The sequence below is a fragment of the Trichoderma breve genome, chromosome 3, assembly GCF_028502605.1.
Source record: "Trichoderma breve strain T069 chromosome 3, whole genome shotgun sequence".
Classification (NCBI taxonomy): Eukaryota; Fungi; Ascomycota; class Sordariomycetes; order Hypocreales; family Hypocreaceae; genus Trichoderma; species Trichoderma breve.
Window position 1 is genome coordinate 4108276 of NC_079234.1, and position 24474 is coordinate 4132749.

Below are 24474 nucleotides of genomic sequence, written 5' to 3' on the forward strand. Positions count from 1 at the left end.
TGCCTCTGACATGACAATCTGTATGGCATGAATAATGCATAGAGACTTTGAAATCATGGCAATGTGTATGATAGGGACATTGCACAGAGACATGAAGAGAACACAAAACAACAAGACACTCTTTAGAAATGAAGTGACTGAATTCAAGCTCGGCGTGGTAACACAACACCGGCCTAGTAAATAAAAAACACCCCTCTAAATATGCTCCCCCAACGCCGTCATCCGTCTTTTCCAGGTTTCGGTGGTACGCAATTATGGTAGACTCTAGATGTGCCACTTTCCGTAGCATTTTCCATCCCCGACGCCAACTGTAACAAGACAGAAAAAAAAAGAGAGAGAGAAACAAGAGCAAAGCTCTAACTAGGTAGGCCTGATGCTAGAATGTTTTGGCAATTCTTCGTTGCCCATAGTCAGACTCTGTGAGTGAGCCTTGAACCACGAACTAGTCGTAAAGGCGTTTAATCGAAAATGTGACCACACTCGCAACAAACGTAAAACAATTTCTGCATCGCGGCAAGCCAGGTTAACCAAGAATTCAAACCCAGAACCCCAGGGGACAGGCGCTCACCATGCCAGTATCAGCACTGCGTTCTTGTGACTGAAAGAAGACGGCTTCTTGATGACTGCATCTCGGGCACGCCTTGTTGGATCGTGGGAGCTGTAGTTTGGAAAAAGCGAAAAGAAACGCACAGTCAGCCAGCTGCCATATCAGATATGCAAACACATATAAAGGAAGCAGAACTGAAAATCCACAACAGGACCCCGTCCATAATCACAGCTCAGGTCCCCATCAGTACGATAAAACACCAAGATGGCGGGACCGGGCCAAACACCAGAGCAGTATAGTAGTAATACAGGGTATCGATCGTCATTGTAAACATTGGTGGGAAAGACAAGGCTTCCGCAGCCGCAAGCCGTCGTAAGTCGATGCGGGCATCCAAAGGGTCACCGATCAAAGGTTAACAAGGATCGCGCCATCAGTGCAATGGCCAACTTCGTCTCTGAAAGAATGCAGGGACTCGGTTTCGGTGGAGCCGTCGGTGCTGCTGAATTCGACGTCTTCCATCATCTCTTCGTCGTATTCCTCAAAGGGGTCGTCGGGAATGAACAGGTTAAACTGAGCCATGCCCATGGTCCCTACGCTGCCCAGTCGGCAATCGTCCTCGTCCTCGGTCTCGCTCGGGGAAGGCCAAGCGTCGAGATGGCCATTGGCGGGAACTCCACAGGTGTTGCAGGAGATGACGTGTTCGCAGAAAAGGCACAGGACTGGCACGAAATCACTAGTACTAACCGTGGGATCAGAGCCGACGTCCTGAGTGACACCGGCCGTCTCGCCGGACGAGTTGTTGAGCACGTTGCGGAAGACGCACGTCGACTGGGCGTCCTCGGTGTACTGGCAGGTGCGGCAGGTGAACTGCAGCTTGTGCGCGTCTTCATCTTCCTTGGGGTAGAGCATGTTGGAGCATTCGGAGCAGAAGCGGAACGTGATTTGCTCGAGCTTCTTGGGGCCGGAGAGATCGTCCGAGGTGGTGGACTGAGGAGTTGCCATTTTTGCGAGTGTGTAGTAAGAAGAAGAGGATGATGATGTGAAGAAAGGAGATGGCGATGCTCCTGGTTTCGATGTCGACTTCGATGGTTGTCGTTGTCGGAAGTAGAAGAGAAAAAAAAAGGTTTGGAAGAGCAAGGTTGAGATCAAGTGCTGAGATGGCTTGGGTGCAGCAAATGATGGGAAAAAAGTGTCCAGGGGGGTGATTTGCCGCCTGGTAGTGGGTATGTGGTGGTAGCGTGGCAGCACTAGCAGCGATTGGGTTGCCTCCGCTGTGCTGCTGTGCTGTGCTGTGCTGGGCTTGTGCTGGGCTTGTGCTGGGCTTTTGAGTGCACAGACAGTTGAGCCCAGTGCGGTTGAGGCTTCGGCAGAAGAGAGATGCGCTGCTTGTCTCGAAGGGATGCTCTGCAAGATGCAAAGTAAGAAAAGAGGCAAAGATGCTGAGCGAGGCTGCTGAGTAGCTGATGCTCGGCTTGTGAATAGTCTCAAGGTTGCTTTTTTTGTTGCTTTTGTTTTTTGTAGTTGTATGAGAGAGGAAGAGATTCAGCAGAAGAGCGCGCGGCTGCGGTGCTGGTTTTGTGTGTGTTGTCTGGGAGAAAGTGGCAGCACGACCGGGCGTCGGTTCTGTGCAGAGTATAAGAGAAGGCTACAATGGCCTGATCAGAAGGGGGGGCAGTACTATTTACCTGCAGCACCGGCGAATACGGAATCAGCAGCTGTGTATATGTACTCTGTACCGATCCGAGTCACTGAGAGCGCGGCAAAGTTTCAAAAGCCCAGGTGCAGCAGTTGAGTTCCAATCAGACAATCAGACGACCCCGCTGGCTGTGCTGTGCGCAACCTGAAGCTTTTTTAGCAGGCTGTACGTGCGTGTACCTTGCAGATCGGGAGCCAGGCAGCCACAAAAGCGTTTGACGCCGGCTGGTGAGTCAAGCCTCCAGCCTCGAAAGATTAGGTTCTGGATTCTTCCGGTTGGTTTGACTCTTGAGTTGAGTTTGAGTTGAGTTGAGTCTTATGCAGCTGGGCTGAGAGAGAATATTATTCGCAGCTTAGATGCTGAGAGGACACACGCATCGATCGATCCCTGGCATGTGATGTGCTTTTTTGGCTGCACGTGTAGTCGAGCATCACCCGTCCAGGACACACGCAGCGTTACGGGATACTTGCTCGTCATATATATCTCTCCCCACCAATGGATTTCTGTTATTCAGAGGCAATAAGTCCCTTGCCAGCGGGGTTTTTCTGCAGTATCCTGGACAATGCCGGCAAGTCGGTAAGCCGTTTGAGCTGGGGCAGTGATAACTACCTACATATGGACCTACCTTTACGGCGCTGTTGATGAGGCTTCCCATAAAGCGCTTGCATGCACCCAAGTGTAAACATGAGATATACCTATGCACAGGATTTACGATAAGATCCTCAATACAGCAACACAAGTGTTTCAATCCCAAATTTCAGCAACATGTTTGAATCCCCAAAGCTCATCAGCTACCCGTCCAGCGTTGTGTTACCAAGAGACATCCCGAATGGCCGAATGGCCGCCATTCTCCTGCCCTGATCTACCCTGGACACGCCCGATAACCTGCGATCCTCATCACACCACCACCGGGCGACGGCCGCAGCAAGCCCGCATCATGCCCGTGGCTTCGTATATGAGACCCGACGTACTCGGCTTCGGGAAGCATCCCAGCCATGAATGGTTCCGATGGCCTTCCGCGCTTTAACGCTGGTACATACTAACTTACACATCCATACCTGCTGGGCCCAGGTTAGGTAGGTGACAGGTTTTGTGGTGGGTATGTAGGAGATATTACATGCGCATAGTCTGGCGCTTGGAAGAGATAATGGAGACGGACATGTAGCACCAATGTCATCAGATCCTTGCCTGCATCTCACCTACATACATGCTCGTACATGTTGCGCACCTTGGCGTCAGGTCCAGGCTGATTCGGTGACATTCGGGCTTCCTTCTCGTTCCGCTTGTAGATGTGCTCGCGTCTATCTACATTCACATCGGCGCAATCCCCTCGTCTGCTCGGGCTGTATCTATCTACATAGTCAAGACGAAGTCGTGCAGCCTTACTGTGTTCGACAAGATGACAGCAAAGCAGATTACATGCATCGTTTGAAATTGCATCACATTACATTGTGCCCCGCCCACCGAGCAAGCTATCGTTGGAGACGCGGAGGACGGAAAAGGTGAAAAAACCTTGAACGGCTTTCGGTGGCCGAGTCCTCCGTCGAGTCTCCGGCGTAATCAAACAATGCAGCTCAATGTCAGAATCCTAGTGTTGTAGTAGTTTAGTAGTACTATTGGACTGCGGCTTGACCCGTGGCCTGGCATCGGTCGCTTATTGCGGATCTCGAGTCGCGTTGGGGGCCCCGATTGTGCATCCATGCTTACTTACTGTCTGAGAAGGACAATCTGCGATCAAGTATCCCATGACTGCTCCAGAGGAGATGTATGTTTCAAGTTGACGACGGTTGGATCTGTACATACATGATGAACACAGCAACGATTAGCCGTTTGTAAGGGCTCTGTTATTCACTTCTACTCTTGGTCACTCCTACGGTAACTGAAGTGATATAATGATGCATGCATGCGCCTAGATGAACTACCCGATCCAACTCACGACACATCTACGCACTGCTCCTATACAGGCACATACGCAACGATGTGACGCCTCCTCCCCCGTAAGTCAAATCCTCCATCTCGTTCTCCTGCGCAAGCTTCGATCGCCGTTGCATCGTGACCCTCCTACTTCCCCCCCTCGTGATCAACTGACTCCTAGCCTCAAAGTACATCAAATACGGGCACAGCTACAGAACCCCCTAGAAGCCTCAGCTCTTGTCTGCCCCTCCATCAACTGACCAGCCGTCCATGATTCAAGCACCCAAAACCACCACCTGGGCAGCTAAAAAGCGCCACCCCTAACGTCCAGTTCAATTTCTCCAAAGCGCCCCAATTGACTCAGCGCCCTGCTGGAGCACACAAACCCAAGGTGGCAAGGCAAGGCTTTCCATGTTCCCACGTTGCCAGGCCAATCGCGCCGCCCCTCGACGCCCAACGTCATCAGGGTCACACTAGTGTTGATTAGCAGTGATGCCTTTTTGGTTACATCAATGTAATGAATGAATGCACAGTCAACTTGGTCATGAAAGTAATTGCTTGATGTCATTGCAACCATTCACGTAATTCATCACACGTATATTTTCCTTTCTTTTCCAAATCCTCCCATTAAACAACCCAACGAACTCGTAACCAAACACGAGTCCAGCTAGCCGTTCTTCTGCAAGGCTCGCGAGAATAGCTTCCCCCATTTCCTTCCTGGTCAATCCTCTTAGCCTCTCCCCCGCACATCTTCATCGCCTATCCTATTGGCTCCGCGCCCCATTGAAAAGCTCCATCTCCCAGCGTCCTTGTGTCCCAACTCCACCTCGAAGAGAACAGAAGAAGACTCTCTCTCTTTTCACCTTTGCGACGATTCACGACATTTCAAATCAAGCAGAATAGATACAATGGTACGTATGCCTCCATCCAACTAGCCATCACCACCAGCTGCAGCAGCATCTACAGCTGCCATGCTTATGCTCAAGCTGGAACTGCAGAGACGAGAGAGACTGCTTGCTAATACCCATCTCCATCTACCAGGCTGACACCGGTCTCCCTCCAAACTGGGAGGTTCGCCACTCCAACTCCAAGAACCTGCCCTACTACTTCAACTCGGTCGAGAGAACCTCGCGATGGGAGCCCCCCGCGGGCACCGACAGCGAAAAGCTCAAGCACTACATGGCCGCCCACCACAGCGCCGGCTCGCGATCGGGCGCCGCGCCTGGCGTCCCCGAGGGCAAGATTCGTGCTGCCCACCTCCTAGTCAAGCACCGCGAGAGCCGCCGGCCGAGCAGTTGGCGCGAGGTATGTCAAATGACGATACGATGGGAGGGGAAGCTATACTATAGAAAACGGAGGCTGACAAAGAGCTGTTATAGGCTGAGATTACACGAACTAAGGACGAGGCCATGGAAATCATCAAGGCCCACGAAAAGACGATTCGATCTGGCGCTGCCTCGCTGGGCGATCTTGCTCCCACCGAGTCCGATTGCTCTTCGGCCCGCAAGCGTGGTGACTTGGGATACTTTGGCCGCGGCGAGATGCAGAAGGAGTTTGAGGACGTTGCGTTCACGCTCAAGGTCGGCGAGCTGAGCGATGTCGTGTCGACGGCGAGTGGGCTGCACTTGATTGAGAGGTATGTCTTTTCTGTGTCTGCTTTTGCAAGAGCGCGTATATATGAACTTAGATGGACGATTGACTGACGCGGGTTGCTACAGATTGGAGTAAGGATGCGGCTCTGAATGGCACGTATGCAAACGAGAGGAGTGTAATATACCAAAAAGAGAACAAACAAAGGATGATGATAACCGCCGGAAAGCGAGAATATTCAGTTCTGTCTCACCAAAAAAAGAATTGAGAAAAAGAAACAAAGAATATGCAAAACAGCAGTAAGCAAACCTGAGTAGGCTGCCGTTCCCTATCACGAGGCTCGACGGCGGTGGGACAGACACCACGACGGGTAAAATGCTCTTCATCATGGAGCCGTAATTGTAATTTGCTGCCCTACCAAGAATCTCCTACCAGCCAAGCACATGATCCCTCAAAAAGCCATCCCAGAATTCAAATCCTGTTGTATTTGTCATCTCAAACAATCCCTCCCATATCCACATTCTGACATCTCTCCCATGTTTCTAATCTACATTTCTTTTGTGCAAAGTGCAAAATAGCCATCAGTCGCCCATGGTACATGCTTTAAAAAAATATGCCAAACATCTAAAAGTCGTCCGTCACTCTCTTCGACATGGTTCAATTTTGTTCTCCGCCACCCTTTGAAGTCTGTGTAAAACAGTATCCTGAACAAGATCTCTCCCCAAAAAGCCTTTTCCCGTAGCGTACCTAGAAAAAAGGTCCATCGTCCATTGTCACCGGCTCGCCAGGCTTATGAGCGTGCTCTTGAATGGCTCCACAGTCGTAAATACCACCGTCATGACGCCAAAGACCACCATGGAGAGGGTTGCGTATGGCGCTGCACGGCTTCTTGTTTCGTAGAGGTAGGACACGCCCATGGCGGCGCCGTTGATGCCAATAGCAATGCCCGCAGCAACGGTGACGGGGCTATCGGCTGTTGAGATGTTCTGATGCCATGACTTAGGAATCAGGGACCAGGGAGCTAGGATGGAAGCTTGAATTGAGGTGCTGTCAGTGTTGAGACAGATGGGGTTGCGGTTGGAAAGTGCTTGTATGGGTGTCGATTCATCTGTAACCGATTCTTGAGTGGCTGCGACGACTATATCGCCGCCGTCCTGTTTGCTTACGCCTAGCTTGTCTAGGATAAAGGGGTATACCAGCTGTCCCAGTATGCCGTTACTCACCACGAGCATTGCATTCACGGGACTGTTCCCCCCAATGGCCTCCGTGGCAGGCTTCGCCAAGGCAAGAGTTGTGCTGCGAGCAGCGAAGCTGAGCGCCTCAAAAGCGTGAAGGCCTATGGCACGGCTGACGAGAACGGAGAGAAACGTGTTTGCCGCTGCGGCAATGGTGCAGAGTATGATGGCGAGAAGGCCAGCGGTGCTGAAAATTTGGCGACGGCATTCAGAGAGCTTGAAGCCCCAGACGAGGATGCCGCATTCGAGTATAGATAGAGCAGCATCGCCGGCACCGTACCAGCCTGAAGGGTTGTTAGGTAAAGGTGTGTTGCTGATAGAAGCTGTCCAAAGTGCATAGAGAGGACTGCCTCCACTAAACTTTTTTAATGTCCTGGAAAGGCCTCCGGGTCCTAGAATAGAAGCCTTTGCTCGCGTGTATCCCGTCATGAACAGGGTGGTTAGTAGGACGGGGTTCATCATTGTGGCCAAGCCTCGCTTCAGGGGAGTGGGAAAGGTGCATATTTGAGATTTCTTGAAAGCCCGTTGGGACCTGACAGAGGATATCCAGATGAACCATAGTGTGAAGCCATCGAAGAAACGCTCCTCGTGCATGGCAATCGTAAGTGGTATGCCGACGAGGAAGACGAGCGTCAACGACAGGAGGATTGGAAAGTGTCTTGTAAAAAAGTTCCAGGAAGAAGATTCGTCATGATAATATGGCTCTGGTTGTTCATTGTTCGAGGTCTCTTGATCTGGAGCGGGGGTTTGTTTCTCAGTGTCTGAAGCCTGGGGGGTAGACGAGGAGGAACCACCTTGGCTACATCTTGTTCTCTTGATATCAACATCATCGTCAAACTCAGCTGAGCTGACCCCATCATCGGTTGACGACGGGGCCATGCTCTTCTTTGAGCAGATTGAGCCTTTCCTTGAGGGCGACTGCGAGGTTAGTTTTGCAACGCCACCAATTGCCATCACGGAGAGGAGGAATACTGCCACCCAAGAGACGATGTTGGTTGCAACTAGAGCGAGAGGAAACAGTCAGCGTTGCCGTGTCGAGATTGAGTCAGGTATTGGCTTACTGAAGGAGCCAATGACGCGCCCAATCTCGCCGCCATTGAGCATCTCGTCCTGATCCAGCATAATCATGGGAACCGAGAATCCCACCCCGAGGTGAGCATTGATAAAGTCAACCTGCAGTGAATCAGCATGGAAAAAACGCAACCAAGCAAACGCAAACCACCACGGTGTCACCAACCCTTGTCTTGAGCCACCTCCGATAGAAGTCGTCCGTCTTCTTCCACATCACCCAGCTCGCCGTGCTCAGCGCAAAAAGCACCGCCATGCCCACAATGGTCGAGAAGAACTCCAGCCTCGCCGCCGCCAGCGTCCGGCTCAGGCCCCAAATCAGCAGCTCGCTCGCCAGGCAGATGATGGCGACAAGCAGATATCCAGCCCCCTGAGCAATGGCCCTGTTCCAGCGAAGCCGCCAGATGCTGGATTCGGCCATGTCTTGGGAGATTTTGCGCAGTTGCAGTCAGTGCAGCTCTTGTGCGAGAGGATGCGAAATTGCGGCACCCTGGAATTTCCGATAATGGAACTCTTGTGCCGAGTCGGAGAGAATTGGAACTTGAAACTGTTTCGGTCTCTGACTCTCTTTTTCTCCGACCAGCTGTCGGGTTGGGCAGTGCTCTTCGGACAGCTGATGGCAGGCGGTCAAGACGGAGCTACTTCCGAGTTGCCCTTCATTGACACTGACACTGACACTTAATACAAGGATACATTGTGCTACACCCATCAATGACAGGCCAAGATGTATTGGTGAATGGAGGATGTCCAGGGACAAGTAATGTGAAGAAGAGAACCTGGACCACGTATATCGATCGATGCATCACAGCCAGTCACACCATCATCGTGGCTGAGGAAAGCAGCAGCTCGAGGTTTGGACTTGTGCGCATCTCTGCAGAATACATAACGTAGCCAGACATTCTACAGCTTCAAGTCACATATTCATCCGAGCAAATATGATCGAGGCCGTTGCTCGCTGGTCATTGCTCCAAGATCCGTCGTCAGGCGCTGTGCCTTTCCGCAAGGCCTACCGCGTTGAGGGACGTCAGATGAACGGCGATGAACCGCGCTGGTAAATCGACAAGACTCCGTTGCCGTCTGATAGATTCGCGGACCGGGTTCCATGTAGGTGGCCGAGGGTTGAGACATGTGTCCCACGTCCGGAGACTTGGTCCACCGGGATACGGGCCGAGATTCAATAGATGCGCATTTACGGCTTCACTTCCACTCATCTCTACATCCTGCATCTGCTTACCTTATATAGAGCAGCAGCCATGGATAGAATTGGCCAGCAACCAAACTTAGTAGTGGCGTTGTTGGTCAATACCAGATGTCTTGCCTGGGTATAGACAGAAGAGTCTGGTCTGTCTGTCTGTCTACATGCATGCATGCAGCAACGCAGACTAAAGAGGACCATTTGCCTCAAGGCGGCACTGTCGCTCCCGTTGGAGATGCCGTGGCACATGGCGCAAAACTAGAGCTACTCGATATAGCATCATGATCGGCCTCTAGTCCAGGAACACAAATTGGAGGAGACTCGCAAGCTCTATCCACTGCCGTCCCGGGGCGATCCGCCGCTCACGGATCCTGTTTTACTCGGCCAAGAGGGCATCCGGGATGGTTGTTAGCCTTGAAGCGTCGCAATTCTCATAAGAGTTCGGTCCATCGCTGATTCGAAGCCGACGACAGCCAGCCCGTGCCGTACAGAGTGGTGCAAAAGCTTCCTGGGCCACAGCGTCGGTGCTGCAAGACGTTGGACAAGGAGAACAAGGCGCTTGGAAGTCTCTAGACATGGAGTCCATCATGGTCTACTAATGTATATAGTTCATGTTTCCTCGACTGGTCGGAGAATTTTCGATGGGCTCAGCACTCGACATGACGTGGTAAAGTTGCATCGCCCTGGCTGTTTGCTACATGTACATGGCTTGTGCGCGTTTGATCAGGGCCAGATAGATTACATGTCCACGGGTAGCAATTAATATCGAAGCCGACTTGATTGCATAAAGATGCGGCTCGAGACATGGATGGCGGCCCATCGTAATGCCGGGCACCTGTCAGGCGGCAGTGGCGCATTGGCATGCTGCTTACAGGGGCTGCTAGGCGTGTGGCAGCGTGGCTTTACAGGGGCCGCAATGATCCACGATTATCCCGAATTGAGACCCAACCTATGAATGCTGGTGCAACCCAAGACAGCTCAGCTCAGCTCAGGTACAAACACTTGGGCAATTGTTGCTCTCTACAACTACCCAGTACATCAATCCTACACCAGTCATCCAGATACGATACGCGAATACGAATTGGTCAATTCCTCAATCTCCATCACTCGCAGCTTTAGGGGTTGCAGTTGCACCGCTTCTCAGCGCCAACAGCCGCAGCCTGGGGAGAGAGTCAGTCTGCCCCTCTTGCGGGGAGAGCATCGAGCCTTTGTGAGCTCTTCCATCATCCAGGGGTGAAAGCAATAAAAAGCAAGGCATCTCCCCGTGTCACCTACGAAATCTGTGAATCATCAGCACACAAGGGTGGAATAAGGCGTGGAGGTTTGGGAAACATCACAGCATCGAACAGAACCTGACTTCCCCTCACCCACGCAGCTCTTGTACGACCGACTCCTCGAAATCGGGCTTTCTGGAAACGCCACCTCGCTCAACCACAGGCTCAAAATGGATCTCGAGACCAGGGTGCATGCCGAGGCCCTTTTGCTCAAGGCTGCCCGCACATACGGCGTCCAGGTTCGCAGGGACGAGGTGCAACAGCATCTCAGGCACGATCACTACGGCGCCGCATTGGCTGAGTGGGCGAGTTTGCATCTCACGACGGACAACCTACTGAGCCCTGATGAGCTGGCAATGTGAGTATGCAGGCGCCGGTTGCACATCAGCCGCTGATTGTGTAGATACTCGTTGCTAGACAGGAACGGCCAGGTCGACATTCTGGCCAACCTCCATGACCTGTCCGAGGTGCAGAGCGTCACCGAGGACGATATCAAGGTAGCCATTGAGGAGCTCAGGAGGTCCACCGAGAGCATCACGAAGCAGAGCGAGACTCTTCGCCACCAGCAGGATGCCCTGTCGCGTCTTGTCAGGAAGCGTGCTGAAAATGATGCCCGAAGACGGGACCTTGACCTGGATAGGCAAAGCAAATCCGAGTCGGAACGGCAGCGGGTTGCCGCAGAGGTAACATGGCCAGACGCTATACGAAGGGGAGGGGGGGCTGGGCTGTATCAGAGGTTACAGGCTCGCTGACGTGCATCTCTAGGTAGAGGCAGCTTCGCAGAGCCTTGCTTTCCGCATCTCTGACCTCGAGGAGCAAGGCGCCCAGGCGGGATCCAACCTCAAGGGCACCCTGGGCGAGATATTCCGGGGAGATGACAAGATCTTGGCCAACCTACAGAAGCTGGGCTGGGAGCTGGAGCAGCCCGATCCGGATGAGACGTCCAAGATTGACAAGCTGCGTGAAATCTGCTCGCGGTTAGCTGCCCTCTCGTACCTACGTGTAGTAGTATCCTCTGTTTGCTAACCGCCTAGCTGTATTAGCCTGACCAAGATTACGGTTGAGACAGTCCGAGCCAAACTGGACACCACCTACATGGAGACGCTTGTGGAAGCTGAGCGCACGGGGCGTGTCAAACCTACGACGGACGACGAGGTCAAGGCGCTCGAAGCCGAGGTCGAGTCGTTGCACTCGGAAATACTTTCCGTTGCTCAGATATCTGTGGAGCAGCAGTACCTCGAGCCGGCGCTCCAGACAGTCTCCACGGAGGGCGGCCAAAGTGCGATGCGCACATCCAATGCCTTGGCCTATGTGAGTATCAGAGCCAGCTCTCCATTGTTTGGATTGATCTCTAATAAGATTAAAGATTGACAAATGTCTCGATTATCTAATGGGCCGCCTTGATCGAATCCAAGAACGTGTCGAGACCCATCTGTCACACCAAGCCGCCGCCGCAGCGCTCATCACCACCGCCAAGACGGAGATGGCTGTTGAGATCCTGCCGCCCGTGAAGCAGTCGTCGTCATCCGCGCCCGTATCCATCTTCCCAACTTCTCCAAGCAAATCTGGAACACCTGCGCGAAAGCGCTCCAACACTGTTGGCTCTCAGCACCGCCGCAGGTCGTCTGGCGTCGTCGATGAGCCCCCGCTCGATACGCTCATGTATACCCTGTCGATCCCGTCATCCGTTTCTGAGGAGGCTGATGTCCGGGCGAAGATGGTGAACCTGTCCAAGATTCTCGATGAGAGATGGAACAAGTACGACGAGATTGCCCGGAATGCGCAGGAGACGTTTGAGATGGGCGCGCTGGCGCAGCTAAACGACACGAGACTGGCCATTCAGCTGCTGCGGGACAGCGTGTTAGCAGAGAGCCCGTTTAATGATCCCAGGCTGGTCGATCCAGAGATTTCCGGCTCTATCACTGTGTTGGCGGCAGAGGTAGAGGGGGCAAAGGACAGGCTGGCGGCCGTCGAGGGCCAACGAAGAGATCGCAAGAGCGAGAAGAGAGACGAGTTTATTGAGCGCTGGGGGTAGGTAGATGCTATGAGACATATATCTGTGCCATAGGCAAGTTTATTATTCCATTTACAGCCATCTTTAGTCAATATTTGTTCACGAAGAAGCTTCTCAGAAGATATCACCCCTCATATATTACAATGGTGGTAGTCCTAGAGGCCATATGTTTTGCCTCAGGGCTAGTCTCCTATTACACTCAATCTACAACATTTATTCAGCCAACACTGTCTGAAGTAACATTTATATATTATCAGATGATATCAGTGCGTATGAATGCAACCATCGTGATGTGTAAACCTTAAATAAGCAGACCCAAAGTGTTTCATTTTGACGGGTTTTTAGCGGAGCTCAGCGGGTATATCCCGATCAATTAATTACACGTAAACAAGGCACCGCATTTCCAATTCTTTGCTAAGCTTCAGCTCGCTCCAAGTAGCCCAAACCCGTTGCAAAATCCACACATGATTTGCCCATGTGATTGCGTAAAGATTCCCCAATCCAGAATCAGGGTTGTATACAGACTTACAAACTGAGACATTCGAGTAAATAGTACTCCGGAGTACTACCTCGAGGAGATGATGATATGCGGAAATAAAGGCTGCGGAGATTTCACTATCCCGTAGATGAAGCGCGCGCGCCGCCCGAAAAAAGTTGTCCCGACTTACATCATGGGATGCATTACAAGTGGGTTTTTCGCGAAGAGGCATTGATCCTATTGCTTCTGACCCTTGCAGCCTCGGTGTTTGGATTGTCCTGAGTTGCGCTTAGATGATCTCAATGGAAGAAGATGGATTACTGTGAATTACCTAATGAGCAAGGAGCGGAGTTTGTGTGGTGAAGAGACAAAGTGCTCGAAGCATCAAGTCTATGCTGACACGATGGAGGAGGCGATTACCCCTTTGCAGGCGAAAATTCAGCAGTATCTAGATTTGGCGAAAATCAGCAGCATCTGATTCGGTGGCTCAAAGTAACTTTGGCCGCGAATCTCAGCGAAACCAATCTCCAGGGTCTTTCTAATGATATCCAACTGGTGACCCAATCTCAGGAGATGGTGAAGTCGAAATATATATAGGGGAGGTTTCCCCTGTGTTGTCCTGTACTCATAGTCTCTATCAATCTACGAGTTCAACAACCCAATACACCTTACTCTACCTTGATTACTAGACCAGTGACAAGACTAGCTCTCTACTATACCTTATAGCTCTCGTCTTATACAATCATACCAACAGTCATCTTCACCATGCCTTCCGCAACTGTCCTCGAAAACCGCCTCAACACACTCTACTCCCAATACGAATCCCTCCGCCCCGACTCCTCAGACGCAGACCTCGAGAAATTCGCCTCCCTCTTCTCCAACAACTGCACCGTCTTCCTCAAGAGCATGCGAGAAGCCGAAGACCCCGACCTCAACCGTCAGGCCATCGTTTCAACGCTCCGAGAAATGATGAAGGACCAATACCTGGAGAAGCGAAAGGTCGTTTCTCAAACCATCAACGAACAAGACTCACGTGTGTTCATCGAGATGGAGAACCGGTACAACATCCACAGCAAGGTGCTGGACAACTTTCCCGAGACCCTCGTTGCCACTTTTGACGACGAGGGGCTTGTGGACACTTTCAAGTTGTACAGCTGCAGAAGCCACATTGTGATGATGATCCAGGCCGCAACTGGAGAGGGGCCCTACTCGGAGGAAATGATGAAGTAAGTCGAGATCCATTAGATAAAGATGCATGTGTCGTATGATACTGACCAGTTTCAGGAATCCTCATTAGCACTAAACATCTCCATAGGTAGTCTAATTATAATGTCCTTATTCATAGCATCTACTATTCACAACGACATAGTCACAATGAGAGCGTCCATAGTTATAATGATAGTGAATATCTATTAAGGTCTAGTCGTACAGTGGAAGAATTAGGTAGATAATGACTATCGATTTTGTCTCAATCCCAGCCACCGTTTGATACCAAGGGTTGTCATAGCTTAAGCACGGAAGCGGCGGGCAATGCGAGAGCGCTCAACACTGCGCTTGGCAGCGGAGAAGCCACAGCCCTGCTTGCCGTTCTGGAACTGAGCGCCAACACCAGAGCAGACGGCACCACCGTTGAGAGCAGCGCAGCATCCAGAAGCGCAGTCGGCGTTGCTGAGGCAAGCTCCGGTAATGAACTGCGCACCCGCGCCGTTTCCGAGGTTCTTGGCACCGGCGGGATCACCAACGGCGGCGTTGAAACCAGCGGGAGCAGCAGAAGAAGCAGGAGGAGCAGCAGCGTTGTTGGCATCACCGGCAGGGGCGGCAGGGGCAGCAGAAGAGGAACCGCCGCTGCTGCTGAAGCCGCAGCCTTGCTTGCCGTTCTGGAACTGAGCACCGACGCCAGAGCAGACGGCACCACCGTTGAGAGCAGCACAGCATCCGGAAGCACAGTCGGCGTTGCTAAGACAAGCACCAGTGATGAACTGTTGGCCCGCACCGTTGCCGAGGTTCTTGGCACCATTGGGATCACCGACGGAAGCGTCAAAGCCAGCAGGGGCAGCCGCAGGGGAAGCAGCTGGGGCAGCAGAGCTGGAGTCGCCACCGCTGGGCTGAGAAGGAGGAGCACCACCATCACCAAAACCACAACCCGATTTCCCAGCCTGGAACTGGGCACCAATACCCTTGAATGTAGAGGTTAGTCCCGGACTAGAAGAGGAAAGGAGAGCGTTGACAACTTACAGAGCAAACACCACCGCCGCTTATGAAGGCACAGCAGGTCGAAGCACAGTCCTTGCTGGACAGGCACTCGCCGCCAATCTGGAGTCGAAGTCAGTTTTATCGAGCTTGTAGGAGACTCATGAGAAGAGAGTTGGAGCGTACAAATTGACCACCGTTACCATTTCCGACGTTCTTGGCACCAGCAGGGTCGCCGAGGGCGTAGACAGAAAGAGTGTCTGGAGAGAGATGTTAAAAACGCGGATCCTCGAAGGCAGCAAAGGAGCTGATATCGAACTTACAAGTGAAGAGAGCGGCAACAGACAAGCGAACCATTTTGGCGGTGTTTTGTAATGATGTTTTTGTGTTTGTGTAAGAATAAAGATAGTGGTGGAAAGTTCCAAAAAGAGAGAGTTGTTTTGAATCGTAAAGAAAAAACGAAGCAAGCGACACCAGGTCGGGACTCTGAAAGAAAGGAAGGTTGGGAAAGTGGCACCGGGCCTTGAAAGTGAAGGTTGAAGGAAAAGGTGAAGGTGGAAGTTGGTGATGGGGAAGAAAGGAAGGAAGTCAGTATCAGGCCGGGCTCATGGCTCCTCTTATACACGATGGATCGCAAAGCAACTCTCCTTCTGTTTTTTTTATTTTACCTTTTGTTTCGCGAGACTAAAACTAACAAGCTCGATTCAGCGTCTCAACTTCCCCTACCCTTGCGAAATCTGGCCGAAGGGCCGGGCGAAAAGATGCTCTCACTGACACGGACGCTTATGTTGACACGGACTCGGATAGACTCCATGGCGGGCGGCGCTCCAAACAAGGGGGCGGAGGTCTCGAAACCAGGCAACGTTTGATCACATTCTGCTGCGTCTATGCGCTTCTCCCAGGGGGATGCCGTTGAGAGAGGCGTAAGTAGATGTAGAGTGTGGGGGGAAGAAGACATGGAGGCAAGGGGGTGTTTTCGGGAGGCGCTGATTTCTGCGACAATGGGGTTTCCAAGTTCATGCGCCTAACGTTTTGCGGCGATCGGCTGGTGGGGTTAGTTTCTGGAATAGTGGCATTTTTATTCTTCACATGTTAGTGATGGAGGTTTGGAGATGTGAGTTTAATGAGGCGAGGGGAGGAAACAGAGGTCGAAATAGACGTTGCGATGTTTCAATTGACATGCCGCGAGAGTTGTGGAAAACAAAGAGGTTTCATGTGATTCGGTATACACGAGATACAAGCCTCGATTGAGTGCGTCCAGATCGACGCTGGCATGTCCGGATGAATTTGAGCATCAAAATTGCCAATTTGGGACGTGTCAATGCGCCCGAGTTCCGGGTCAGTCACAAGGCCGAAGCAATTGCATCCTGCACGAGCAATTTGTCAAATGATAATAATCGCCGCCAATATTGATTCCGTGGCTATTATTGACCATTTCTGTTACTCCATGACATCGCTGATTTGTCCCCTTTCTGCCGCACTGCCGCTGTTTCTCTCTTCATCAGCTCATGATTGGAAGCATCCACGCGCCCAGCACAGACGGTGACATTTTCAAGCTTCGACACACGCAGAACGAGTTTCACGCTGAAATCGCCCCTGTTTGACGATCGGGTTTCTTTTTCTTGGGGCATTGTTTCAGCATCGCGGGAGAGGAACAAGTATTGCCCGAGCCGGGGCTTTTCTTAGTGTAAGATGGGAAATCTTGACATCGAAATGCTCCGTGTTTTAGAGCTCCAAACGCGCCATTGCTTCAGGTTTCGGATTGTCGGTGCACTTGGACATGGGGTCAATTGGCCTCAGCCTCAGCCTCAGCCTCAGCATCGCCATGATCCAATATCGTATCGATGCAATTATTATCGATTTCAATATGCAGGGAGTTGCTGGCTGCTGATGCTTCCGAGCCGGGCCAAGATCCCCCCCCCGCATCTGCTCTCCTTCTGTATTGGGCCGTTTTGCGTCGATGCATTCAAGCTTACTTGGGCCTGGGAAGAGGAAACAAGCATCTCCTAAGCTTATTCTGGCCGTGCTCGGTTCATGGCCTTCCGGTTCCAAGCGGTGGAGAAGCGTCAGCTGCATTTATTGATGTGTCTATGCTTTCGCCATGGCTGGCTTCTCTGTCTTCTCTTCGTGGGGAGCGCTGGTTCTTGACAATGGGGATAGATCAATTTGTGACTCTTTGCTTCATCCTCTATTTCCTGAGATGAAATATGTGAATATGTAAAAATTGTGTATTGTATTGAAGAAGGACTATCGGCGAGTTGAACAGATCAAAAGCTACATGGATCGTTCTATGTACTGGCTCTCGTAATCTGGTGATATATGCGTGCGAGTATGTGCTCAGATCTCAATGACCCTTGCTCGTGCACCAAATTCTCTACTGGGGCATTTCTAACTGCTCCATCTTTTCTCTTCCGGCATACCTCACAGCCTGTCTTGTGATCGGAATACCAACACTCCGGGCATTGAAGCATCAGCCCATATTGCCAATGCTCAACAACGAGCGCCCAGTGTCTTCCGATTGCTACCTTTCCGGGACATGGTGCGCCCTTGCCTGCCCACCAGCTAGGTTCTGTCGGCCGATAGCGAAGGCAATCTTGGCAGAATTTAACTGATTGTGACCGTCTCAGTCTGTCATCAAGGGGGTGGATGAGGAAGGCAAACGTAATCACTGCTCTTCGTGAAAGATGCCCCGGATGACGATGACCGGGATGGAAAATTGCACCCTCGTACTCCGAAAAGGGAATTCGGCTCTCCGGAGGCAAGGTTGGCCGCTGGAGGTTGGCGAGTGTTGAAGCCACGAGAAGGCTCTTACAAGTGAGAGCCAGGCAGATGCTGCTCTCTCGGCTCGCATGGGAGAAGATTTGTAGTACAAGTTCCGGAGGAAGATTTAGGATGCCAGCTTGTGAGACTGTGACGGTACTTGGTTTGTCAAGAACCTATTTAGAATATATTAGTATAGGGTAATAATGGTCTTGTCTCAGATGGATGGTTAACTTACATCCTGTGGGGCAACGAATTTCTTCCATACAATATCTGTCTTTTCTGGCCAGTTATTCGGTCTTTCTTTCCGGCGGAGCCCCGGGATCAATGGAGGATCCAATCTGACGTAGTCGGGATCACGCATCTCGGGGCAATGTGGTGTTTTCCTCGTAGGTGTATATGCAAGTCGGCATATAAGGTATAAGACCAAGGCACTGGCTACTGCTAACAGCTTGGGGTCCATGAGTCTTTTTGCAGAATGGAAATGAAAAGGTCAATGTTGTGTGTTCACAAAAGAGCTGCGGGCACTTGATGGGCACGTCGATGTTTATATAGAGGCCCAGATAAGAAACAATAACAAAGTAAACTTTGAGCATCAGCAAAGAGGCGTGAATCTTGTCTCATATACCAAGAGGGTTGTCATGAGAACTGAACTATAAGTTCAAAGTGGCAGATCGTGGTAAATGCTGGCCAACTCTGATAAACACTGCTATAAAGGAGCAACAGGTGCGCCGATATTGGAGCATCTGTCGCAAAGGTAAAGAAAGCCAAAGATAGTATGTATTATATGGCTTCCCCCAAACTCAGTAAATACCAGGCAAAATCCTCCATCTCACAATTTTCTTGTACTTATCCCAGTCCTCACCATACTTTTCCGCACACGCAGCGTCATCCCGTCTCTCGCGATGTATTAACAACGTAGCAAAGTACACGACGTACAAGTACGTGTAAACCATACCCCAGCCTCTTGCCGCACCCTGAACTACCTCTCGGCCATCCAGCATCGTAGCAACGCCCACCCCTGCAGTGGTAACGGTCCCAGCCGGGAGAATTAAATATCCTGCCACGCCGGTAGGAAGACTAAAAGGCGAAGCCTGAAGCCAATCTCCAAAGTAATTGATGTGGCGCGATACTCCCCACCAGCCATCGGCGAGAAGTCTTGTGCCTCGCTTGGTTTGGATATACGACATACCCTTGACGCTGGGGTGATCCGGCTGCGTGCGAAATAGGCGTTTCTGCGAGTTAGAGGCGCGGAATATGGACACTCCCACGATGAATACGGCGGACACGGCAGCAATTCCCGCCCAGCCTAATTGCAAGGGGAAGACGGAGAGGTAACGCGTCTGGGTAGAGTACAAGAACGGCACCCAAACAATGTCTCCAAAGGTGAGCATGTATCCCAGCCCATCTGTGATGGTATCCATCATGCCGAGGATTCCCGATTCGGCATATTGGCCTTCGAGGACGTAGTAACTCTGCACAGCAGAAATGAAGAGGATGCTGTCGGACACGTATCCGTAAGTGCGATACTGTTTCGCAACAAAGGCAAGATCAAGCAGGATCCAACCAGTCAGGCCAGGCCGCATTTCAAGCCAGACTTTGAGATCAATCTCGCCGAAAAGGGGAAGCGTGATACGAGGGTTCAGCTCACGACCAATGAAGAAGTCGTACATGATATTGCCAGTGTGGCCTCCTTGTGCGAGTTCCCTCAATTGAGGGTTGCCTGGCTTGACGCTGAAGCTTCGTACATACACAAACACTGAGATTGCGAATGCAAGGATGAGATTGGCTGTGTAAATCTGCAGGTAGTTTTCGTCGATAAACGTCCAGACGGCGAAATCAGCGCCGTACAGACCAGTTCCTACAGCACATGCAGCTAGCTGGACGAGAGTGGAAGAAAACGCTATCGATTGTTAGCATTGTGTCTCTTCGCCAGCGTCTATCTCTTTCACATCCGCATTGCGTACCGTTTAGCTTGTACTTGAGCGGCCGACCTGATTCTCTTAGCTTTGTGCCGTAAATCTCCTGTCCAGGAAGCACTCGATAGAGCACCAGACTAAGCAGATAGTAAGCTGCGACCCAGCCGCTGACCTTCCAGCTGGCAAAGCCCCAGATGCCATCCTCGGGCCATGGAATCTGGCTTCTCAGCTCTGCGACAGTGAGGGAACGAGGCTCCAGGAGGGCCGGCGCGGGACAGCCGGTAACATCGTTGCAAGTGAAGTAGAAGAAGTAGAGCAGCACTGGGAGGCCAAAGACAATAGCAGAAGTGCCTAGCCTGGATGGCGCGTTAGAAAGACGGCTTCCGCGCTCTTGATTCTGTCATCGAACTTACGGCCCGCCAAAGTCATATTTGGGGTTTGTCCCCGTCATGTTTGCACGTGCGTCGACAGAGAAACCTATTGCATGGATCAAGATGCTGTGACGCCACTCTATCGTTGAGAATCAGGTGAGTTTTCTCTGTTGCTCATCACAATGGTGCGATGAAAGTTTGTGTGAGACATCTTCAATTTCAGGCGTGGTGTTTGTTTGTTTGTATGGCGTCTGGCGAAGGCGTCCCGATTACGAATACGGCAGGCCAAGAAGCGCGCCATCTCAGCTGATCCGGATAGATCGCGTCCGGGCAATTTTTAAGCTCATCCCACCTAAATTAGATTCACGGCATATCGAGTTTTTTTGTCCGCGGCCACCGAATCCAGCGCTTGTGAAGCTATTTTGGCGCATGTCTCACTTTAGTCATTTTACGCTGCAATTTGTACTCCGTAGTTGTTGCCATGATAGATCTAGATCTCCTTTAAATCGATGCGGGGTGAGACAAGTTTCCAGAACAGCCGTCTAGTTTAGTAGATTTGGTTGAATCTACCAGTTATCAGTGACAAACCATGTAGAAACATCTTCAAAACCAGCAACTTATATATTTTAGTAGCAGATTTATCGCTTCAATTCCGTTAAAGCAGAACAAATTAATCACTGTCTCATCTAAAAACCAGCAATAAGCATGAATAAATATCCCGTCAATGACTAGATGGGGGCATCAACTCAATTGTTTACCTGCTCTCGTGTCTTTCTATTCTGAGAACGCCCAATTGCTCGGGAAGTTGCGTGTATACTCACCAATCAATGCTCAGAGACTCCCATTTACCTCGTTGTATAGATGCTTTACTAATCCTCCAACCCTTGACAGCTCACATGGATGACGTTATCGATAATGTGAGCTTACCCTGTTCACAGCCATCATATCGCAAAGCATAAATGCACCCGGTCGTTATTTTCTTTTTCTAGAAGAGGAAATTTATCCTCGGATCGGTTCATCGACCCTAAAGAAAGCGAAGAAGCGAGTGATTGATATCGGTATCTCTCTCCATATCATCTAGGTGGTGGTAATTTCCTGGCGATACTACCACCGGCTTCGGCGTGAGGCTTTATTTGACATCCTTGATGCAATTTACTGCATGTATGGTTCGATTCACGGGTATCTTTAGAGCCAACAACAGCCAAGGAAATAATTTCTTCAACGTTGACGACCAACAGCACACTAGAGTAGACTAATGGATCCAGTCATACCCAGTATTGCAATCTACAGAGTTGCAGTATCACAAATACTCACCCTTTCCACCAGAGTATGATTTCTTCCCCCACGGTTCCCCTGACTATGAGCTCCGCCCGCACTGGAACCAACGTCTCAAAAGTTGCGCCCAGCTAGCAGGTATATTTGGCGAATAGAAATGATGCCGTGACACTCCGGATTTTGCCACAGCCAACAGCCAGATAGTGGAAACGGGCAGCGACAAAAATTTATATCAAATGTCGGTGAGCTAGGTGCAAAACGTGTCAACATAAGAAGTATGGAGTGCGAAGTGCTTGGTGCGCGAACTGCGTTTTTGTTCTTTAGCTGGCGGACTGGTAAGCGGCATGCAAGCGCCACTTTTTGTACGGGCGATTATTACCTTGTACTTTCCAGGTTGAGAAAATGCACCAATTACCACATGTACTAGTGAATGGCTGTGTTGAACAACTGAGCCCCCTAATGTCATATAAGCCCTTGCATAGCGCAGGTTAGCTCGGCCATACGAAACAACATTGAAGATGATCTGCTATCCATGGGTTCAGACGGCGTAAGGGGAGGCTCAGTTTAACTTTAAACTATATTCCAATTTTGTCGCACGTAGTACGGAATATAGGTATTTTTAAGTACGGCAAAAAGTAAACCAACCAGCCCTCAGCTGGTAGCCTTGTTTCTGTACCCCAATGTTCATGTCAGACTGTAAGTCAGAGAGCTGAGGGGCGTAGGGCTGGAGAACACTACAAGAAGTTACATAAATGCAAATGGTGTTGATCTCAGATACCTTCTATGACCGACGGATTGTTCTGAAATGGGTGTCTTACCAGCACCTGACCTGGAGATGCAATTTCTGAATCTATAGAGTACAGCTGACACTGAATCTCGTATTCTAAAAAGAGCAGCAGCATTTATCCTCAGTCTTAAAGTAGCCCACACTAGTGCTATGGTCCAATTGGCAGCGTATTAGAAGCTTGTAATGGAGGGCAAAACTCGTATATGCGAATCGGATCATGGCGTGTCAGTCTTCTTTTCCCGACCTGGAAAGTACATGGTAATCAAGAGCCACTCATCTAGTCAATTGATGTGATGCTATTTACAGTAGATCAGCAATACGATTACCTTTCTTCAACATCTTGAAACAATGGCACTACGCCAAATTGACTTCACATTAGCCTTGCTAACGTAACGTTAAGCTTACTCAGACCTGATCGACACTTCAAAGCTGTGCATTTAGAAGGTTGTATAGCAATCAAGGCAATGGAGTGTTGATCTCGTTGCTATATATATATCTAGGCAGTTTTGCTCAAGAAAAAGAAGTATAAAGAAGCTGAGTCCAAGCTACAGTTCCGAGAAGTAATTCATCTCACCACACTTGTTTTGAAGACAACACATTCTCAAAAAACTTCAACATTTCAACATGCAGTTCAACATCAACCTCATTGCCGCAGCAATCCTGTTTGCGCCTGCAGCCCTTGCGATAGGCCCGGGAAAATGCTTCTTTGGCGGTGCCTTTGGTGCCGGAAGCTGCCATTCGCTTGATTTCAATGGCAATCCAACTGATACCTTTTCGGACTGCCCTGTAAGAAAATCCTCTGTTCAGACTTTCAATCAAGATTTATTCTTTTGCTAATATTGTACTATTAGACATCAAGCCCATGCACAAACAATCTGAATGATTGCAACCAGGATGCTCTTAATGGTGTAACTACATGCTCATAATGTTACAAACCAACTTACAGCCTCGGTCTGCGCACAATAGACATGCATTGAATCAAAGGACCAACCATATCATAAATAAAGGGGACCAGGTTTCTAAGTTGCTCAGAAACCTCCGCCGAATATATGTGAGGCCACTTCGATTATGAGATAGCCTAGACAGCCAGTCAATATAACCTTATTATAATCTCAACTTCTCCAATAACTGTTGGTAACTCAGTTGCCTATCTGGGACTTGGCAATGCAGAATACTCCAAACGCCGGATGCAGTTAAGGGGAAAGCAACGGCATAACAATACTAATGCAATGCAATCTCTTAATGCTTCCCACTTTTAGAGCAAGCCAAAGGGCCACGGGCTTTAGTTTCAATTAACTGGACATACTATCAAGATTTTCATTATTCCAGTTTCTCTAACAGATGTTTCTTCATGTTCATCATTGGCTTCTACTTCTCTTCAACAATGACCGGACCGAACTGCTATATAAGGTAACATATAAGTAAGATATAAAAGATATGAGACTGTCTTGCTCACGTCATCTTTGGAAGGAGGATGTACACTAGATACTTTCTCTTTTGTTCATCATCGTCACGAGAGAGTTAGCATCACACACGTCCCAAAGATTGTGAGGGCAAGCGACTGATCCTCCCTGGATGGCGCTGTACATGGCCTCTCAGATTTCCCCCTTTAGATCTATTTCTCCAGAAGCAATATTTTACAGATAGGCGAACTTACAGCGACATTGTTTCGGTATAAGCTGTGCCTTATATCGAGTTTAACAAGGCTCTTATTTTATCCAGGAAACTACAGTCTCAGTTCCAGCAGTACATAGGCTTCTACGGCATCTATCTTCCGCACTTGATGATTTGTCGTGTGTTCCAATTGATCAGTACCCTGGATTTGCCACGACCAACAGTCGTTGGTGAAAGTGGGCATGATAGGACATTTAACCAAAAGTGTCGGTGAGCTAGGCAAAAGATGGGATGACATACGCGGTGGGTAAACTCCATTTGGGTACATTAATATAGCCGGCGGACTGGTAAGGGCCATTGTGGCAATTTTGCTTGCAGGCTCCATGTCAGTTGTCACAATACTTGTTCCCATATGCTGGTACTTTGGATAAAACGACCCCCTCAACGTGGCAGTTCCACATGGTGTTCTCCTATCTACTCGGAGCTACCAAGCACGAATAACGTGCTTCTCGGGCTTTGACCGCTTCGTTAAGCGATACAGGTACAG

General features: G+C 50.3%; 8 protein-coding genes across 8 annotated transcripts; 3 read left to right on the top strand and 5 right to left on the bottom strand.

The window, feature by feature from the left end:
* Window positions 1–458: 458 nt before the first annotated feature.
* T069G_05659 (transcription factor s-II (TFIIS) domain-containing protein) lies at window positions 459–1549 on the bottom strand (the record flags this gene model as incomplete). The annotated part of the gene is made up of 3 exons (XM_056172869.1): window positions 459–503; window positions 569–658; window positions 1292–1549. The coding sequence occupies 3 exons, from the start codon at window positions 1547–1549 to the stop codon at window positions 459–461; spliced, it is 393 nt and encodes a 130-aa protein (XP_056029727.1).
* Window positions 1550–5065: 3516 nt separating this feature from the next.
* T069G_05660 (PPIC-type PPIASE domain-containing protein) lies at window positions 5066–5885 on the top strand (the record flags this gene model as incomplete). The annotated part of the gene is made up of 4 exons (XM_056172870.1): window positions 5066–5068; window positions 5199–5462; window positions 5537–5793; window positions 5876–5885. The coding sequence occupies 4 exons, from the start codon at window positions 5066–5068 to the stop codon at window positions 5883–5885; spliced, it is 534 nt and encodes a 177-aa protein (XP_056029728.1).
* Window positions 5886–6520: 635 nt separating this feature from the next.
* On the bottom strand, window positions 6521–8471 carry T069G_05661 (lrgB-like family domain-containing protein; the record flags this gene model as incomplete). The annotated part of the gene is made up of 3 exons (XM_056172871.1): window positions 6521–7983; window positions 8044–8155; window positions 8220–8471. 3 exons carry the CDS (start codon window positions 8469–8471, stop codon window positions 6521–6523), a joined length of 1827 nt encoding a protein of 608 aa, XP_056029729.1.
* Window positions 8472–10689: 2218 nt separating this feature from the next.
* On the top strand, window positions 10690–12554 carry T069G_05662 (uncharacterized protein; the record flags this gene model as incomplete). Its single annotated transcript, XM_056172872.1, has 5 exons — window positions 10690–10877; window positions 10923–11202; window positions 11285–11496; window positions 11554–11830; window positions 11886–12554. The coding sequence occupies 5 exons, from the start codon at window positions 10690–10692 to the stop codon at window positions 12552–12554; spliced, it is 1626 nt and encodes a 541-aa protein (XP_056029730.1).
* Window positions 12555–13776: 1222 nt separating this feature from the next.
* On the top strand, window positions 13777–14241 carry T069G_05663 (uncharacterized protein; the record flags this gene model as incomplete). Its single annotated transcript, XM_056172873.1, has 1 exon — window positions 13777–14241. The coding sequence occupies one exon, from the start codon at window positions 13777–13779 to the stop codon at window positions 14239–14241; it is 465 nt and encodes a 154-aa protein (XP_056029731.1).
* Window positions 14242–14519: 278 nt separating this feature from the next.
* Window positions 14520–15558, bottom strand: T069G_05664 (uncharacterized protein; the record flags this gene model as incomplete). Its single annotated transcript, XM_056172874.1, has 4 exons — window positions 14520–15188; window positions 15247–15324; window positions 15388–15461; window positions 15525–15558. The coding sequence occupies 4 exons, from the start codon at window positions 15556–15558 to the stop codon at window positions 14520–14522; spliced, it is 855 nt and encodes a 284-aa protein (XP_056029732.1).
* Window positions 15559–17722: 2164 nt separating this feature from the next.
* Window positions 17723–18325, bottom strand: T069G_05665 (uncharacterized protein; the record flags this gene model as incomplete). Its single annotated transcript, XM_056172875.1, has 3 exons — window positions 17723–17809; window positions 17871–18137; window positions 18200–18325. 3 exons carry the CDS (start codon window positions 18323–18325, stop codon window positions 17723–17725), a joined length of 480 nt encoding a protein of 159 aa, XP_056029733.1.
* Window positions 18326–18764: 439 nt separating this feature from the next.
* T069G_05666 (ergosterol biosynthesis ERG4/ERG24 family domain-containing protein) lies at window positions 18765–20331 on the bottom strand (the record flags this gene model as incomplete). Its single annotated transcript, XM_056172876.1, has 3 exons — window positions 18765–19864; window positions 19929–20236; window positions 20294–20331. 3 exons carry the CDS (start codon window positions 20329–20331, stop codon window positions 18765–18767), a joined length of 1446 nt encoding a protein of 481 aa, XP_056029734.1.
* Window positions 20332–24474: the final 4143 nt, after the last annotated feature.